The sequence below is a fragment of the Equus quagga genome, chromosome 13 (genome assembly GCF_021613505.1).
Source record: "Equus quagga isolate Etosha38 chromosome 13, UCLA_HA_Equagga_1.0, whole genome shotgun sequence".
Classification (NCBI taxonomy): domain Eukaryota; kingdom Metazoa; phylum Chordata; class Mammalia; order Perissodactyla; family Equidae; genus Equus; species Equus quagga.
This window is the reverse complement of record NC_060279.1, coordinates 957,933-977,862: the sequence shown is the minus strand read 5'-3', so window position 1 is coordinate 977,862 and position 19,930 is coordinate 957,933. Positions and strand designations below refer to the sequence as shown.

General features: G+C 55.6%; 1 protein-coding gene across 2 annotated transcripts in view; it reads left to right on the top strand.

The window, feature by feature from the left end:
* The first annotated feature begins 238 nt into the window (after positions 1-238).
* Positions 239-19,930, top strand: part of PLEKHA6 (pleckstrin homology domain containing A6) — a 134,572-nt gene continuing 114,880 nt past the window's right edge. For both annotated transcript variants that reach the window (XM_046680301.1, XM_046680295.1), the window contains exons 1-3: positions 239-488; positions 6,415-6,491; positions 11,418-11,475. In XM_046680301.1, the coding sequence (XP_046536257.1) occupies positions 406-488; positions 6,415-6,491; positions 11,418-11,475 (218 nt within the window). In that variant the 5' untranslated portion in view covers positions 239-405. The remainder of the gene's footprint in view (positions 489-6,414; positions 6,492-11,417; positions 11,476-19,930) is intronic.

Genomic DNA, 19,930 nt, shown 5'->3' with positions numbered 1-19,930 from the left:
AGGAAAGGTAAGACCAGCTGGATTAATTCGGCTGACTTCTTGGCAAGAAGAGACACCCAGGGCCCCTCGCCGCTCACACCCTGCCACTCTTCCCTGCCTCTGACCTTTGCTCCTCTCCTGACCTCCTGCCGAGTAGACCCAGGTTGACCACTTCCCCTTTCCGGTCGGCGGCTGCACTCGTCCCGGTTGGTGACTCAAAGCCCTGGCAGCCCCGCGCTGGAGGCGGCGGCGGCCGCGGTACCTGGGGCGGGCCCGCCTCCCCGCCCCGCCGCCACCTGCTCCCGGGGAGGCCGAGCTCGAGCCGCCGGGAGGCGCTGCGGGGGCGTGTCCGGCTCCCGCCCGCCGCCGCCGGGGAGGCCGAGCCGCCGGGAGGCGCCGCCGGGAGGGCCGGGGCTGCGGCCCGCGATGGCCGAGGAGCTCGACTGGCTGGACCTGCCCGGCCGCTGGACCTACGGCGTGGACCGCGGCGGGAGGGTCTTCTTCGTCAAGTACGTGGGGCTCCCCGGGTTTCCAGTCGTTCTCCGGAGTCGTCGACCTCCAGGGCGGCGGGGCCGGGCCGGGCCGGGCCGGGCCGGGCGCGGGGGGCGGCCGACGAAGGAAGGGGCTCCGGGGCGCCGCGGGACGGCCGCCCTTCCCCCAGGGGCCGGAGTCCGGGCGGGCTCGGCGTCGCCCTGGGGCTGGAAAGGCGGGCCGCGCGCGGGGGAGTGGGACCCCGAGGACGGGGCACCGGAGCCAGCCTGCGGGGCTGTCCGCCGAAGGGGCCGGGAGCAGTTCTTCCTTTCGCGCCCCGCCCCGCCTCCCCCCGCTGTCCTACGGGCGGACTTGGGCTGACCACTTGCCGGGGGACCCTGCCCTGCCACCCAGTTCCCGGCAGTCGCTCACCCCGGGACTCGGGCTCGGAGAGACGGCGGGCCTCTCCCTTCCTGCTTCTTCCCGGGGCTGCGGTCAGGAAGGAGATGCCCACAGCGCGCCCGGCGTTCCCGGGAGCGGGGGCGCCTTTGCTGCTCCCAGCCGTGCGCTCCCAGCGCTGGGCTGTGTTTCCTGAACCGGAGCGGCTCGGGCTCCATCTCCCTGCAGCAGGGTGGCCCCGGGCGCTGTTTCGGCCCCGTCCTGCTGTGGTCATCTTTTGCCAGGAGAGAAGTCTCCTGAGAATAGAGTGAGTCCAGAAGCACAGCGTCCTGAACTGTTAGCCACGCGTGCCGTTTCCCGTCTCCAGACAGTCTCTCGCAGGACATTGGAGCGCAGAGGGGCCTGGGATGCAACCCCCTCATTTCTCAGCCGGGGAGCAGGTCCCTAGAAACCGAAGACCTGTCTAAGTGTTTGTCTCGGGTCAAGCCGGCGCCCACGGACCTTGCTGCGCCTCTGCCTTGCTGCCCCACGGCCTTTGCAGGAGCTCAGGCAGCCAGGCCTCTCTGGTGTTTCTCAGTTTCCATATTTGCTGTAGGCCTTTCTTCTGTTATCTCACCATGATCGTAATTGATGTTGTAATTATTATTATCTTAGAAATTAACTACGCTAAAGTTCTTGACTCTCAGTCAGAGTGTTAAAGAACAGAACTTCCCCAATATTAAAACTGGAGTCCCTTCGGTCAGTGCTTTGAGACTTTAGAGCCGGTAAAAATCACCCAAGGAACTTATTAAAAGGCTGATTCCTGGGCCAGCAGGTGGCGTAATGGTTGGCTTTGCGTGCTCCACTTTGGTGGCCAGATCTTATACGCTGGTCCTCAAGCCATGCTGCGGCAGTGTCCCATATATAAAATTGAGGAAGGTTGGCACAGATGTTAGCTCAGGGCCAATCTTCCTCACCAAAAATAAAATAAAATAACATAAAAAGACTGATTCCTGAGCCCTACATCCAGAGATTCCAATTCAAAAGATCTGGGGTGACACTTGAGAATCTGAACTTCTGCAAGCTCCTCAGATATTCTGAAGAGGTGGTTAATTTGGCTTTTTCTTTCCTCCCAGTCTCTTGCTTGCCTTCCAGCTTCTTTTCGTCTTTCATTCCACAAACATTTATTGAGTATCCACTGTTTGTCTGTCACAGCGCTAGGCATTGGAGATAAAAAAAAAAAAAGATACAGATAGCTTCCTTGAAGGTAGTAGGGAGAAAATGCAAATAAATCCTTAAGAAACAATAGTGTAGGGGCCAGCCTGGGTGCACAGTGGTTAAGTTTGCACATTCTGCTTCGGTGGCCTGGGGTTTGCCGGTTTGGATCCTGGGTGGGGACCTAGACACCACTCATCAAGCCATGCTGTGGCAGGCATCCCACAGATAAAGTAGAGGAAGATGGGCACAGATGTTAGCTCAGGGCCAGTCTTCCTCAGCAAAAGAGGAGGATTGGCAGCAGATGTTAGCTCAGGGCTAATCTTCCTGGGGGGAGGGGAACAATAGGGTACATTCTAGGGTATTTGCATAATGCTATAGGAACATGAGGAAGAAAGAGCTAATGCTCTCTGGGGAGTTGAGGGAGGGCCTCCTGGAGAAGGAAGGATTTGAATTGATTCTGGAAGAGAGAGGCTAGAGTGAAAGGGGCCTTGAAGCAGAGGCCTGTGGGAAGGAGGGCACCAATGGGGGCTAGGGCACAGGCTGTCTAGAACACTCTGAGGGTGCAGTCGAGATGGAGCGGAGACAAGGAGCTGCAGGAGACCAGGCGGAGCAAGTAGGAAGCAGACAGCGTTGAGAGCGGCCTTCTGTATTGGGCTAAGGGGTTTGAACTTGGTCCTGCAGGTGATGGGACACCAAGGAAATGCGAAACAGAGCACTGACGTGGTTAGGTCTGTGTTCCAGCAGGATCTCTGGCAGCTGCAGGGATGACGATTTGAGGGCCAAATGGGGGCAGGGCGAGAAACTTGAGGTGTGGAGAGCGGTTAGGAGCAACTGCAAAAGTCTGGGAGATGGCTGATGGGGACCTGAATTAAAGTGGTGAGAACAGAGGGAAGGGGAGGGAGAGATGGGAGAAAGCTTCAGAAGTAGAATAGAAAGTGTTCATTTACTACCTGGAGATGGGAGAATGAGGGGAAAAGGAAGAACTGAAGAGAAATCTCAGAATTTGGAACTTGATTTGACAGAGATCAGGAGTATGAAAAGAGGAACAGACTTTAGGGACAGCACAGCTTCAATGGGGAAACACTGAGTTTGAGGTCCTGATAGGACATTCAGGAGGTGATGTCTCATAGGCAGCTGGATGTACAGGATAGAGGTTGAAGAGAGAGGCCTGGGAGTCATCACTACGGTGGAACCACCCAGAAGTGTGCGAGGGAGAAGACAGGAGGGTACCCAGCAGGAGGGTACCCGCATTTAAGGAAAGAATAGAGGAAGAGAGGCCAGGTGGAGAAGACCCGCGGGTCACAGAGCTGGGCAGCGGCAGGGCCAGGATAGGCTACTGCCCCAAAAGGCGACTAAGAAGGACGTTAAGAAGAAAGGAACAGTCAACAGGGGAAAAGCCAAATGAACTCAAGACTGGAAAGTGTCTGCTGGATTTAAGAACCAGGACGGTCTTTAATGACCTTGAGGAAAGTGTTTTCACGGGAGGGCTGGGAACAGGGACCAGATTGCAGAGGACAGGTGAGTGGAGACCAGGAAGTGGACGACAGCTGGAAGGGACTAGATTCCAAGAAGGAAGTGTGGCCAGTAAGAAGGGGAGCAGGTGTTGGGAAGCTGGGAGGGGAGGCGGTGTTGAGGGGGAGGCCGAGGGTTCAGACTGGAAGACGTGACAGCAGGGGAGTCTAAAGGGATGGACCCAGCAGGGAGAGAGAAGTTGAAGATACAAGTCTGCGATGCTCAATAGAATAAGGTTCTAGAAAAGATGGGCGAGGATGGGGACTACAACCCAGGCAGAAGGATTAGCCTTAAATGGGGGAACCTCTTCTCCAACATAGAGACAAGTGTTAAAGGATGGTGGGAACACGGGTGAGTTTGGGGGTGGGTGGCTGAGTGTATTGGGGGAAGCCCCTACCTAATGGTTTTTATTTTAAAAAAATTATTTTTGTGAGGAAGATTTGCCCTGAGCTAACATCCGTTGCCAATCCTCCTCTTTTGCTTGAGGAAGATTAGCTCTGAGCTAACATTGGTGCCAGTGTTCCTCTGCTTTGTATGTGGGATGCTGCCACAGCTGGGCTGATGAGTGGAGTAGGTCCCGGCCCGGAATCCAAACCTGGGATCTGAACCCGCGAACCTGGGCCATTGAAGGGGAGGGCGCGGAACTTTAACCACTTGACCACGGGGCGGGCTCCTCTACTTTTTCTTGAGTTAAGAGATAAGATTATCCGGTGAGAATGGGGAAGGTGAGGAGAGGCAGGCGTGGGCCTTGAGGTTGGTGGGAAGCTCTGCAAATAGCAACTGCCTGGGGCTCCTGGAGAAGATTCTAGGTGGCGCTTAGGGCCCAGCTAAGCTTGGGGACTGTGGATTTGCAGTCACACCAGTCCCCCTGGTTCCAGCTTCCCCGTCAGCCTGAAGCTGGAGTGGAGACAGCCTGTGACTATGTGACTGCATTGCTCTGGGCCGGGGCTGATGAGGGGCAGCTAGCAGAAGGACAAGGGGAAGAGGAAGTCGAGGGTGTGGTGCCCTGTGATCCTCCGTGAGTCCCAGGCGACGTAGAGACAGACGTGAAGTCTGAGGGAGCCGACAGTGTGAGAGGAGGAGAGGAATCGGGGGGCCAGAAAGTCTCCGGGCAGCTGAAGAGGCGGGGTGAGAATGGCTTTCCCCTCCCACTTTACAGTGTAGCGCGGGCTGATGTCCCCTTCCTCGGCTTCCTCTCCCACTGCCTCCCAGGCCCAGGCCCAGAGCACAGCTCATCTGCCGTGGCACACGGTGGCTCCAGGGCCTCAGGGACACCAGAACAGTGACTTTGTTTCTTCTCTCCTCATCAGAGGGGTGGGTCAGCTGGGAAATCTCTTCCTGCAGCAGGTGTCCAGACTTAGAGAAAAATTAGTGGAGTTAAGAGAAAAGAAAGCATATGCCCACACAAAGACTTTATTTATTCATAAGCAGCTTTATTTCTGATGGCCAGGACTGAAAACAACCCAAATGTCCACCGCCAGGTGAGTGGATGAACACGTGTGGTGTGTCCTACAGCGGACTACCACTCGGTGATGAACGGAACGAACTATCCACGCCCACTGCCACATGGAAGAAAGAAGGAAGGAAAGAAAGAAGGAAAGAGGTCTAGTTTGTATGATTCCATTTATGTGAAATTCTAGAAAGTCTAGAAAATGCAAACATCTAGAGAAACAGAAAGCAAATCGGTTGCTCAGGGGGGAGGGTGAGGATGGTAGGAGGCAGAGGCAGGGGAGAGGAGTTACAAAGGGCACAGGAAAGTTTGGGGAGTTCGCATCTTGATTTTGGTGGTGGTTTCACACCACATACACACGTCAAAACTTACCAAACTGTCCACGTTAAGTATGTGCAGCTCATTGTATACCCTGCTTTCGTAAAAATCTAGTGGAGCCCTTCCTAGTGGAGTTTGTTCTGTTAATTAAGGTACTAATTGCGCCTTAAAAGCCTTGAGTGGAGTCCTGTCCTGGACCCTGAGGCCCCGCCCTGCTGCCTGGAGGACCTGGGTGATGGGAGGGGTCTTTCCTCTGCGCGCCTGCGTGGGCTTCCCCCCGGGTTACGCCTGGCTGAGGAAAAGTCGGTGCCACTTGGTTGGTGGGGGCTTGAGAGATGCCGGTGGGCTCGTCTGCCATCACACCTGGAGCCCAGAGGGCTTGCATTGCCCGGGAGCCGCACTGCTGGGAGTGAGACATCAGAAAGAGCCTGGGTTTGGGGGACAGATCTAGGTCTGAATCCTGGCTTCATCACTTATTGATTGTGTGGCTTTGGGTAAATTACTTAACTTCTCTGAACCTCACATTCACACTCTGTAAAATTCCCAATGGGAGGGAACGCTGGGAATGGAAGTCTGTACCCCTGTAGACACGCACGGACTACGGCTTCGCCCAGCCTCCTCTTTTCTCAGCCATGGAGAAGCTGCCAGTTACGGACCTTCCCTGCTCCACCCCGCAGCTTCCCCAGTCCCCTCAAGTGCCCCCTCTTAGTGAAGGCTTCGTGCTGTTCTGCTTCCTGACTTTCATCCCAGTCAGCGCTTCCTCCCTGGGATGGTGTAACACCCTCTGTGCAGAGCTCCAGAAGGGCCGATAGCCCCATCACATCATAGTGCAACTATCTTTTCAGACGCCCGTTTCCCCAGTGGGTTAACGTCCTTTGGGGTCTGGTACTCAGAGACGAGTACTCCTCTCTGGGTCCTCGAGTCTGCTCAGGAAGTGCTCTGTGAATGTGAAGGAGTGAATGGCCGCGTGGATGCCCCATCTCAGGTGTCTGGGATCGGACGGTCAGTGTGGATGTGAATCTGGAGATGGGTGTCCTGCTCAGAGACGCCGCTCTCGCAGGTGACACTTTCTTCCTGGTCTTCCATAGTGATGAGGAAGAGTCAACCAGCTGGGTGCACCCTGGTACGGAGTCACCCCTCCAGAGTGGACACTGCTCCAGCCCAGGTAAGGAGCTCGCCTGTCTGCCTTTGAGTCGAGGAGGAAGCGGTGGCTCCGGGTGCCCTGACTTTCTCCTTTCTCCATGGAGGGGCCACGCTTAGCACTTGGAATGCCCTCCGGCGATATTGCAGGAGGGCTGATGCTTGCCTCGAGGTCCGTCCAAGCTTCCAGCTCTACCATCAGTGTCTGGGACGGAGCTTTGAGGACGAAGATTTTACTCCCATCTCATCCCGCAGCCCAGTCCGAAAATGCCCTCCATCTTTTTTTTTTTTTCATTCTTTATTTTATGTTTTTTGAGGAAGATTAGCCCTGAGCTAACTGCTGCCAATCCTCCTCTTTTTGCTGAGGAAGACTGGCCCTGAGCTAACATCCGTGCCCCTCTTCCTCTTCTTTATATGTGGGACGCCTGCCACAGCATGGCGTGCCAAGCGGTGCCATGTCCGCACCGGGATCTGAACCGGTGAACCCCTGGCCACCAAAGCAGAACATGTGTAGTTAACCACTGTGCCACCGGGCCGGCCCCCACTCCATCTTGAGAGCTCCTGAGCTGGGCAGAGCACAGCCCCCAGTGCTGCACTGTGGGCTTCATGCCACGATGGAGATGCTCTCTCTATGCTGCCCGTGTCAGTCCCCCTTAGCCACATGCAGCTGCTGTGCAAGTGAAAGGGAAGCGTGACCGAGGAACCAAAGTTTAGAGTTTAATTCATTTAAATTTAAATAGCCCCACGTGGCTAGTAGAAGCTCCTTCACATTTAGGGGAACACAAAAGAAAAGTGGACAGGGCAACACTGACTGCTCACTGTGCAGATGACCCTGCTGCTAGCCCCCGGGGACCTCGCAGGCTGCTGGAGAGGTGGGACGCAACCAGGCGGCAGATTTCTGTCCGATTGGAGAGGCGGAGACCCAAGAATCAGAAGGCCAGGGGCACTTCAAGGGAGCAGCCACCATCCCATCGGCGGGCTCCCACAGGCCACAGAAGGGCAGGGGCGCGAACCGCTGGGAGACCCCCACCCCGCTGCCCTTCGGCCCTTCCCTGGCTCCAGGCCACTCAGCTGACGAGCAAGCAGTGTCGGGGCGGAGGCCCCGTTCTTCAGGCGGACCTGGCGCTCAGGCCTTGGCGCTGTTTCCCTGCACGTGCCCTGAGTGCCTGGACTTGGCTCCTTCCTCTGGGAAACGGGGTAGGATTAGGAACCTCAAAAGGCTGGAGTGAAGATTACACGACAGAGTCACCGTTGGGAGAGGTGACCGTGTTGTATTTCCGACTGGAAGCGAGGCTCCTGCGGCGCCGGGCTCTCTCCCCCGCGGTGGGGCGGGCGCCGCCATCCACGGTCTGAGCCGTCCCTGCCGTCGGCCCCTCGGCAGCCCTGGAAGGCGAGTGAAAGCCTGTGGGCCAGTTCTTCCGCTTTGGGCTGCAGCCAGCAGACTGTCCAAGGCTGGGGACGAGGTAAGTTGCCCCCCAGCCTGCTGGGAGGGCAGCTGCCTTGGCGGGCACCCGCCTGGAGAGGAGTCAAAGAGGTCTTGGTGTTGCCCGGGCAGAGAGGGCAGTGTGGAGGGAAGTTGCTAGAAAAGGCAGGGGACATAATTCACACTGGCCACTTTCCTGGGGACATCACAGTGGCAGGATTACTTATGATTCTGACCCAACAGGGATCTTTCCACTGGGGAGGCTGCCAGTCCCACCCTGCTGGATGGGGACGTCCTCCCACAGGGACAGAGGGGAACAAGTAGCATTTATGGAGCGGCACAGAGGAAAGAATGTGAGCTTTGGAGGCCGCAGACCAGACTCACATCCCGGCCCAGACACTTTCCTGTGTGACCTTCAGCAAGTTGATTAACCTTTCTGGGTCTCAGTTTCCTCATCTGTAAAAATATTCGGGCTGGTGCCTATTGTATGCTGTGGCTGTGCAGATTACATGTGCTGGCAGTGGCAACATGCATAGCTTAGAGGAAGGAGGCACTCGCTCGGTGGTAGCTGGCGTGGTTATTTCTCTGGACAAGTCCTGGGAGGGGAGTGGGCCGGCTGGCTGCCCTGATGCGTTGAAGCAGCAGCATGGCATCAGCAGCAACCATGGAAATACAGACCCTTGATGAACAGGGGCGAGTAGATGGGTGGACGGAGCCTGGGCTGGCTCTCCACAGAGCCCCGCTCTGCCCTCCAGCGGCCTGTGCCCTGAGGCAGCAGAGAACATGGCTGGAGGCAGTGAATGGCTGTGCTTTATAAAACCTTACACCAGGCAGGTGTCGGACTGACCAAGGAGGTGGCCGTGATTGTCAGGAGCATCCAAACCTGTTTCCAGTATGTCTGCCTCGGGGCTCCTGCACCCGCTAAAGGCGTGTGACCCCTCGCCCGCCTGTTCCCGCCTCTGCCTCGGGGTGGAGGTGTCCTGTTTGCGGGAGGCAGGACACTCCAGGGTGGCTGTTTGGGAGGGCGGCAGGACGGCCATGGCGGTGCCCACCCGGCGCTCTAGGAGCCCGAGGCGCCGCGCCTCCCTGGAGAGTCTGGAGGGGGCGGCGTCTCCTGCAGGGACTGCTGGCGCCCCTGGCCGAGGCCACCGTCCTCAGCTGTGCTGTCCTTGTGGCTCTCCACTCGGAACATTTCTGCCATTAACTTTTTCAGAGGTGCTAGGAAACATTTTTTAAGGCCTCCCCACTTGTCTGGACTGATCTCCCAAGTCCAGCGCTGGATCCAGAGGCAGCAGAATCCGGGGCAATAACACGGGCCTGGGATTCGGAGACATGAGTCCTGGTCTGATCCCGGATGCTGATCATCTGTGAGGCCTGGGGCACGTGAGCGCCCTTGGCTCTAACTTCTGCTTCTGTGATAGACAGGCGCTGGCGGGATGATCCTGAGGACCCCCCAGGGCAACCACCTGTGCGGTCACTGCTGTATCCCCGGGGGGCTGGTGCAGGGCCTGGCACAGAGTAGCTGCTCAAGAAAAGTTCGTTGGGGGCCGGCCCCGTGGCCGAGTGGTTAAGTTCGTGTGCTCTGCTCCAGTGGCCCAGGGTTGGGATCCTGGGCGCGGACATGGCACCACTCATCAGGCCATGTTGAGGTGGTGTCCCGTGTGCCACAACTAGAAGAACCACAATTAAAAAAATGTACAACTCGGGGCAACAAAAGACCCCGAATTGCTAAAGCAATCCTGAGAAAGAAGAACAAAACTGGAGGCATCACAATCCCTGACTTCAAAACATACTACAAAGCTACAGTAATCAAAACAGCATGGTACGGGTACAAAAACAGGTGCACAGATCAATGGAACAGAATTGAAAGCCCAGAAATAAAACCACACATCTATGGACAGCTAATCTTCGACAAAGGAGCTGAGAGCATACAATGGAGAAAAGAAAGTCTCTTCAACAAATGGTGCTGGGAAAACTGGACAGCCACATGTAAAAGAATGAAAATCGACCATTCTTTTTCACCATTCACCAAAATAAACTCAAAATGGATCAAAGACCTAAAGGGGAGACCTGAAACCATAAGGCTTCTGGAAGAAAACGTAGGCAGTACACTCTTTGACATCAGTTTCAAAAGAATCTTTTCGGACACCATAACTCCTCAGACAAGGGAAACAATAGAAAGAATAAACAAATGAGACTTCATCAGACTAAAGAGCTTCTTCAAGGCAAGGGAAAACAGGATTGAAACAAAAAAACAACCCACTAGTTGGGAAAAAAATATTTGCAAGTTATTTATCCGACAAAGGGTTAATCTCCATAATATATAAAGAACTCACACAGCTCAACAACAAAAAATCAAACAACCTGATCAAAAAATGGGCAGGAAACATGAACAGACATTTCTCCAAAGAAGATATACGGACGGCCAACAGGCACATGAAAAGATGCTCATCATTGCTGATCATCAGGGAAATGCAAATCAAAACTACACTAAGATATCACCTTACACCTGTTAGAATGGCAAAAATATCCAAAACCAAGAGGGACAAACGTTGGAGAGGTTGTGGAGAAAAAGGAACCCTCATACACTGCTGGTGGGAATGCAAACTGGTGCAGCTACTACGGAAAACAGTATGGAGATTTCTCAAAAAGTTAAAAATAGAAATACCTTATGACCCAGCCATCCCACTACTGGGTATCTATCCTAAGAACCTGAAATCAGAAATCCCAAGAGTCCCATGCACCCCTATGTTCATCGCAGCATTATTTACAATAGCCAAGACGTGGAACCAACCTACATGCCCAGAAACTGATGATTGGATAAAGAAGATGTGGTATATATACACAATGGAATACTAGTCAGCCATAAAAAAGGATAAAATCATCCCATTCACAACAACATGGATGGACCTTGAGGGTATTATGTTAAGTGAAATAAGCCAGACAGAGAAAGACAATCTCTGCCTGACTACACTCATATGTGAAAGTTAAACATGTAGACAAAGAGAACAGATTAGTGGTTACCAGGGGAAAGTGGGGTGGGGGGAGGGCACAAAGGGTGAAGTGGTGCACCTACAACACGAATAACAAACAAGAATGTACAACTGAAATTTCACAAGGTTGTAAACTATCATAATCTTAATAAAAAGTTAAAAAAATATACAACTAAATACTGGGGGGATTTGGGGAGAAAAAGCAGAAAAAAAAGATTGGCAACAGTTGTTAGCTCAGGTGCCAATCTTTAAAAGAAAAGTTTGTTGAATGAATGAGTGAATCCTGCGAGGCAAGGATTCATTTGAGCACTTCACCACTCATTGCCAGGGGCTGTCCCTTCCAGTGCCCTCTCTCTTATTTGCTGGAAACAGACTGATGGGAATAATGGGCAAAGGGGGTGAGACGGCTGGTTTGAACACTGTTGGCGCAGCTGTGGTATTCCTGCTTCTCCCGGCCCCAGCCCTCCTGAAGCAGGTCAGGCTTGCTGAGCTGAGAAGGGAGACAGGGTGACCTTGTGGCCTTGCTTCCTCACAGGTTTGCCCAAGGGCTGGGAGGTGGACTCCACCCGGGAAGGAGCCGTGTACTTCATCAAGTGAGTAAGGCGGAGTTTCCTTCTGGTCTCTCTGTTGGTCCCGCTTTTGGCACATCCTCAGGAGAGGAGATGGTGAAAGGGTCTGTTTTTTTCGCTGAAGGCACTGCTGGGGTCTGGATGGCCAGGAGGTGTCACGGCTTCCGAGGGAGCGCTAGCATAAAGCCAGAGGCGTGTGTGGGGTGCGCGTCTCTCAGTGTGCGTGTTTATGTTGGCCTGGGAGAGCCGCGTCAGTCATGGGAAGTTTTCTGGGTTGGGGCTGGCGTGTGGAGCGTTGGGCTGCGCTCTATGGGTGGGACGGACGTGGCTCAACAAAGTAGAGGAAAGAGCTGTTCTAGACACACACGGGACAAAGGTTCAGAGGAAGGGGATGGAACACCGGGCGCCGTGAGAGGGAGGAGGTGGAGCCAGCTGGGGAAGGTGTGAGTGGGGTGCACAAAAGGCAGCTTGGCTGGTGGCAAAGCCGACTGTCCCCCTTGCTCCCCTGGATGGGGCATGTGTGGTCCTGGAGGTGAGGTGTGGGGCTGCTCTGCTTTCCTCTAGGGGTGGGTCAGGCCTCAGCAACTGACGGAGGTGGAGACAGCCTGAGAAGGGGAGGACAGCTCTTTGGGCTGGCTGCTCCCACCTGCCCCATTGGACTCCTTTCCCTCTGCCTTGCTCTGGTCTCTCCATCTCCCCCAGGCGGGGTCCTGGCCTCGTTCCCATGGGTGAGGCTCAGCATGCTCAGGCCTGTGGGCCGCCCCGCCTGGGCTGGCCTGGGATTCTGTGGGGCTGGTAGAGAGCAGCTGGCCCCAGGGAGCCCCCACGCAGCCAGTGGAGGGAGCACCCTCTTCTCATCTCCTTTCTTTCCCTCTCTTCTTCGAAATCTTCATCGTTTCTACCACAAGGGGTCATCTTTCCATCCCCCAGCCCAAGACCAGCCAGCACTCACATTAGCTTGGCTGTTAACTGTATTCTTAAAACAAAAACCAAGCAAAATGGGTAAATTATCTGTTTTGGAAATTATTCTGGTATGGCATGGCTCTTGCAGACTGAGCTTTCCCTGAAGTTGAACCAAATTCCTTCCTGCTTCAGTTAAGACTTATTTCTTTTTTTCCCTTTGAAGATATCGTCTTAGAATTCCTTTATGTGCATTGGGTTCTTGAGATCATTTACTAAGCACTTTCACATGTGTTACCTCATCCCTTCAGTCTCTGAAAGCTTACCACCTACTGTGGTCTGGCCCTGTCCACCTCTCTGACCTCATCTCCCAAACTGGCTAGCTGCGCTGATTCTTATCTTTCCTTTCCTCTGTCAGGCCAAGTTCATTCTGACCTCAGGGCCTTTGTATGTGCTGCTCCCATTGCCTGGAGCACTTTCCTCCTATTTTTGCACATGTAGCTCCTACTTCTCATTTAGCTCAAGTGTCATCTTCTCAGAAGGACCTTTCCTGACGGCCCCATCTGAAGTACCCCCTGTGCCTTAGTCTCTCTTACTTTCTTCATAGCACCTACCACTGCTGGAATGCTTTGGTTTATGTATTTGCTTACTTATTTATTGGTGGTATTCCCCCACTGCCATGTCGGCCCTGAGAGCAGATTCTGGCTATTGTTTTCCATTCTATCCTAGAACCTCTTTGGCACATGAGAGGAACCCGATTTTTGCTGAAATAAATGAATGAAAAATGTTGGGAGAAAAACAGCAGAGGCATAATTAACCCCTGCTTCAGCTGCAGCCCAGCGCATCTCTCCTGAGAATTCGCTCCCAATTCGGCATGTCCTGTCCTGAACTCGTCATCTTCCCTCACCAGTGCTGGCTCCATCTTCCTCACAGTGCACCAAGCCGGGACCCTCAGACACCCTCAGGCCCCTTCCCACAGTCTTGCCAATTTCCCTTCTACACATCTCTCCCCCACCCCCTTCTCAATCATCCACGCCCACGTGGGCTCTCACCTGGACCATTCTAGCAGCTTTGCACTGATCTTCCTGCCTCTAGGCCATCCTGTTGCAACAGACAATGCCAATTTAGTCATATCATTCTCCATTAAAGCCTTTCCTGCTTCCCATCAGTTACGGATAAACTCTGAATTCCATACTCAGGCACTGAGAGGCCCTCCTAATCTGGCCCCTGCCTTCCTCCTCCAGCCTGGCCTTCCATACTCCCCAGGTGGCCAGACCAAATCACGGTGTGCCCTCCACACTCCCCTCCCTTCCAGGCCTCCCAGCCTGTGCAAGTGCTAGTGCTCCTGGAGCACGTCCACCTGCGACACCTGCTCTTCCTTTAGGCCTCGCCTATTGCACCACTTCTTCAGGGAAGCCCACTTATTCATTATTTGTTTACACGTGTGTCATTTCCCCTAGGTCGGAGTTCACAAACGTGAATGTGCATCAGCATCACCTGGAGGGCTTGTGAAAACAAATCGCTTGGCCCCACCCCTAGAGCTTCTGATCAGATGCTGGGCAAATGTCAATCTTTGCTCACTGAAGTTTGACCCACTCACACTAGAAGGAGAAAATAGCCTCCCAAGTTGTCTGTGTATCTAACTCTTATTACTGCCTCTTGGGATCCATGTCTGGGGTCCCAGAGCTCCTGACTCACCCATCATTTCACAGCAGGTTCCCAGGTGATGCTGAGGCTGCTGGTCCAGGGACCACCCTTTGAGAACTGCTGGTCTAGACTGCAAACTCATCAAGGGCAGGGGCGAACGCAGAGTCTGGAAACATAGACAATGTTATTTCATTATGTATTGTAACAAAATGTCAGCAAGCCGTCGGTTATGTATTTGTGTCTGTTCCCAGTTGTGGCGGCAACTCTGTCCATCAGGAGCAGCAGTGGCCGCTCTAGGAGCTGAGCGCTTTCCTCCATGATCTCAGTCACTCCTCACAACGGCCCTGTGAGGGAGGCGTATCCTCCCCGACTGTCTGAGCAAGTAAGGCGAAGGCTGAGAGTTAGTAAACGACTTGTTCACTGTCACAATGCTTGTGGAAAGCAAAGCTGGGATGCAGCTCATGTCTGCCCGATTTCACAGGTGACGCTCTTAACATCATGCCGCTGCTGCCTCCAGCATCCTGGTGCCTCACAAGGGAGGTGCCCACAAACCCTGGCTGAAAGAGTGAGTGAGAGAACGAGTGAATGATTCTGGCCCACTCTCCTTGTCTCCACAGCTCCCTGCAAAGGTTTATGAGGTTTGGTTGATGGGTGAGTCAGGAGCTCTGGGACCCCAGACATGGATCCCAAGAGGCAGTAATAAGAGTCAGATACACAGACAACTTGGGAGGCTATTTTCTCCTTCTAGTGTGAATGAGTCAAACTTCAGTGAGCAAATATTGACGTTTGCCCAGCATCAGATGAATGTGATACCTGTGTGTCTCATGGCGCCCACAGCTGCCGTCGTGGCTCAGGAAGGGTGTGCGGCGAGAGGAGAAAAAGCAAAGGGTTAAAACGTGGGTGAAGCCCATTGCAAGCTCGTGTGCACACGCCCCGTGGGTCCACGAGAGGGCGTCAAAGCACGCGCGAGCCGCCCCGAGGCCGGCGAGGGTCGCTCCGCGTGTCCGTGCTGACCCCTGATAGCGCCGGCGGACCGTCCTCGGCCGAGTCTCGGCTCCATGGCTCTGGTGGACTTCTTTCAGATGCTTAAAGATCTGGCCATGGAGCCCTCATTGCTGACTTTCCCTGGCCCGACTCCTCTCCCCGGAGCAGCCCGCTGTGGCTTCTGTCTCTTTCTCCGCAGCTGGCGGGAGGGAGAGCGGCCGCGGCGCTTTCTGCAGAGCTGCACCCTGATAACCCTGGTCCGCAGCCTGGGCCCTGCCGCTCCCCGCACGCAACCCGGCCGCACCTCCTCCCTCCCAGGGAGCCCCGCCCAGCGGTGTCACTTCTTCCGTGTTCTGGTCTGAACACTTCCTCCAAGAGGGTACCAGAATGGGCAGCCTCTCCACCGGTGCCTCCGGCCCGTCCCTGAGCTGCTGCTCGGTGCTGTGCAGGCGCTGCGGAAGGCAGGGATGCAGAAGCGCAGGCCTCTGCCCCCCCCCGCGCGTGGGCTGGGTCCCTGAGAGTCATCAGTGGAGACCTCAACCTGTGGGATCCCAGAGGAGGCAGCACCCTGGGAGGTGCAACCCAGCCACCAGAATTGTTCTGTTGTCTCCAGAGGGACAAAGGGACAGGGCAGCAGATCTGGTAATTAGTGGCCTGACTAGCTCTGCCTTCAGAAAGGCATCTGACACCCAGAACAGTAAAGAGTGAGACAGACAGGGAGAAAGGTCGTGAATGGTGTGGGGCTCAGGGGAGAGAATCCCCGTTTGCAGGTGAGGAAAACTGAGGCTCAGCAGTCAGGTAACTCATTACAAGTCCCTCAGCTGATCGGGACGAGCCGGGTTCAAACTCAGGTGGGTCCTCAGGGAGAATTCACCAGATGGGGCTCCCTGCTCTGCTCCCCAGTTGGTACATTCTGGGAGGGAGAGAGCCGCGAGGACACGAGGACATGGCCTGGGTAGGGAATGGGTGCGGCACCTTTGAGGGTCCAGTCAGTCAGCTTCGTGGCCATCAGACTGTTTCTCTGCTCCCCTCACCCATCCTAGTTGGAACCCTAAGGCCCTCCTGCTGCGACATTTCCCCCACCTTGCTCCCCAGATGAAGGCACTGCCCCCAAGGCCACCCACATCTCCCAGGGGCATCGCCACGTCTGGCCTGAGCTTCTCAGAGGATCCATGACAGTCGTCTGCAGCCCCAGCCGGCCCTGGGTCTGCCAGAGAGGAAACCCTCCCAGCAGGCCCGTCTGTGTGTCTCCTGCCTTTCCAGCTGCCTGAGGATTGTATGGGATGGGAGCTGGGCTCCTTGTCCCCTTCTCCCCACTCCCTGGCCTCTCCTGGATGCTATAATCTATGGCCCCAACCCTGCTTTGCTCCATGGGCTCCTCAAGGCCAGAGACCCCCGAGGTCCCCTCACTTTGGTCTGGCTGGAAGCTGGCCCTCCCCTGCCTGTGCTTAGTCTCGCCAAGTCCTGGAGAGCCGGGGCAGGTGGGTCGGGCTTCACTGGTAATGCCTGGCCCTGGGCCTGCGCCTGGGGCTTCTTTGCTCTTCAGCTGAGTGGCTTTCCCGTAGCTGACAACCTCAGCGTCTCAGCCAGGTGGGTGGGGCAGAGGGGGCTGACCTGCAGACCACGCCCCCCCACGGCTGCAGGCAGGGGCCTGGCACTCTACCGTGAGATCCCAGCTCCGGCCTGGCCAGCTCTGGGGCGGGAAGGACGGTCCTTCCAGGAGCTCTCTGGGGTATGTGGAAGTGGGGTGTGGGTCAGCTCTTCTGAACAACCCTCACTGACAGGGCCCCGGGCCCTGGGGCAAGTCTGCGCTCCTCCTTCTCCCACAGTAGATTCTTCTTAAAGGTAAAGACTTCAGTTGGTAAAATGATGCTTATACTCAGATCGTGTTAAAAGAGACCCTCAGAGAAGGGTAAATAGTTGTATTTGAGTGAAGAGAGGTTTATTTTTTTACTTTATTGTTTTATTTTTATTTTTTGCTGAGGAAGGTTGGCCCTGAGCTAACATTTGTGCCCATCTTCCTCTATTTTATATGTGGGACGCCGCCACAGCATGGCTTGATGAGTGGTGTCTAGGTCTGAGCTCAGGATCTGAACTCACGAATCCTGGGCCACTGAAGCAGAGTACACAAACTTAACCTCTATGCCACTGGGCTGGCCCCAAATGTTAATTTTTGAAATCTAGTTGTTCTAATAATAAACATTCAAGAAAGATGTAATAGTCATGTGGGTGGGTCCTTGAGGATGCCCCTCATCTAGCCCCTGCTTCTTGAGATGTTTCTGTACTCAGAAGTGACCCCATGAGCTGGTCTGGTTCCGTCTCCAGCTTCTGGGTCTCAGGAGCAGGTGGGGCTGAGAGCCCATGAACCTGCCTGGAAGTTTCAGTGGGAGTACTCCATTTTCTTCCTTTCTAATCCTGGTTATGACACCCAGTGTTTCTATTGCACTTTACCCATTGTCACAGAGAATCTGTTATTTTTCCAGCATCCACAGAAATGTGAAGACGAGAAGGAAACTGAGGCAGAGAGAGAGGTTGAGATTGAGAGAGAGATCTCTTAATGGCTTGGGCTTGTCTGCAGCAGAAACAGGGCCGCCGTCCTGTTGTCTGAAGCCCTCCGTTCTGCCTCTGACCCTCAGTAATGCAAAGCACAGGTGCTCCCTGGCTTGGCCAGCATCCTTGCCTAAGGTCACTGGGGACCAGTTTGAGTGGAGGACCTAGGAATCCTGGCGTTTTGTAATGGGCTCCAACCAGCTCCAAATGTTACTTCTTTAAATTCATTGTGCTGAGTTGGGGGGATGTGAAGGCACTCAGGCCCGGGCCAAGCCCTCCTGACACCTAGAGATGTGCCCACCTCTTAGGTGGGCATCCCCAGAGACAAAAGGCAAGCACAGGCAGGCCTGGTGAGGCCTCAGGGTGCCAGACCCCTGGGCAGCTTCTAGCTCCTTGTACCCTGGCGGGGGAACTGCAAACTGCAGCTCACGCAGCCTATGGCCCAGACCCCTCTGGGGGGCAGCCTCATCCCGGCGGCAGAAGGCCAGGAAGGCTGTGCGGGAGTCCTCCGTCCTCTGCTGGGCAGGCGGCTTGCCACTGGTGTGGATGGAGTTAAACCTTTCCGGGGACTATTTACTCCTGATCCTAAGTGACAGCTTGGGGAGGGAGAGTCACGTGGCTCTGAAATCCCCACGGAGCAGATGGAGCATGCCCAGCTGCTTCTGCCTGGGAAGGATGCTGGATCCTGCAGTCACCACAACAGCATCCTCTCCCTGCGCCAGGGACCTGCCAGCCGGAGAGATGACTGATTAGACCAGATCAGATCCAGAGCCCCGCTCTTCAGAAGGGGCCCCGAGGGGCGGGGAGGAGGACCTCAGCTGCCGGAGCTGGGGGAGGGGTGCCGTGGGGCTCGGAGAGTTATAGCTTTGCAGCACTGGGCTCCCACCTCAAAAGCCGGTGAGTGTTTTGATGCATCATATAGATGAGGTGGGGGAGGAAGGTTGGGCTCTGGTCAGGGCTGGCAATCGCCTGCCGTGTGAGTCTGGGCTGCTGGCACTGCGCAGCCTTCCCCATCCCTCGTTCTTGGCAGCATTACTCGGGGACTGTGGGTGCTGAGAACGCTAACGATAGCCCCCGTGCCCCACCCCCACCCCCACTGCCGGAGTCCTGGGAAGTGCTGAGGTTGTCTGTATTTATCACATTTGAATTGCATCTCCTGGGTGAGGCCAGCTTTGGGGCTGCCAGCTTCCCAGGGTCCAGCAGGGTCCACCAGCCTGGCTGGAGCAGAAAGGCCAGCCCCACCCTGCCTCTAATCTTGCCAGAAGGACTGAATTGAAGGCCAGCAGGAAGGAAACATGGAGGGGGGCTCAGGGGCCAGGCTCCAGTCAGCCCCAGGGCCTCGCCTCCCTCAGTGTAGGGAGGGGTCAGGGTGTGTGTCTTTTATGGGCTTGAGGTTGGGGCCCAGGGATGGTGAGGCTCTTGTATTCCTAGGGGGCTTCTCGTCTCTGGTCTCAGATTTAGTGGGGAACACCTGAAGGAGCCTGAGGCATGGGCATGGGGGCATGCAGGGATGGATTTATAATGGTGGGACTGGGAGGCAGCCAGCAGCACCTTGGGCTTAATGTGTGAGGTTCTGGGCAAAGGAGCAAGGTTGGAGAGCTGGCAGAGAGGGGTGGCGAGAGGTAGGGTGCAGGGCACGGAGGGGGAGTTAGGCAGGAAAGGTGGAAGGAGAAGAAGGGAGAAGAGGCTACAGGAGATGCTCTTTGCAACTACAGGCAAGCCAAGGAAGGGAAGAAAGAGGGGGCTAGAGCCTGGGCTCGGGCCATGGGAGAGCCAGGATGCAGGGAGCCAGGGATGCAGGGAGCCAGGGATGCAGGGAGGCGGGATGCAGGGAGGCGGGATGCAGGGAGCCAGGGATGCAGGGAGCCGGGATGCAGGGAGCCAGGGATGCAGAGAGCCAGGGATGCAGAGAGCCAGGGATGCAGGGAGCTGGGATGCAGGGAGCCGGGATGCAGGGAGCCAGCCCTGGCGCACAGGGGCGGGGAGGCTGAGCTGCAGGGTGAGGTGGTGGGAGGAGGATGGGCTCAGAATCAGAGGAGGTCTCTGGCCATCAGGGTTTGGTGGTCCTTCCTCAATCCCTATAGAGCTCTCACCCTCAATCTTGCGGTTTGGGGGTGTGCGCCACCATGGGTCTCTTGTGCGTGGGTTGGGAGCCCTGGCTGGCCTGTCTCTGCCTGAACCTGCTGTCTAGATGGCCGCGGGGCATGGCAGGCCCTGCCTCCACAGGCCCTGAATGCTGGCTTCCCGGCCCCTTGGAGGAGCTTGAAGCTGGGGAGGGTTCTGGGGGCTCCCACCTCAGAGCAGCTCCACTTCGGCTTGGGCAGGAGGTGAGCAGGTCCTCCTGGTGGAGGTGGAGGGGGCACCATGGAGACCCCTGGCCCCTCTCTCCTGCAGCCTG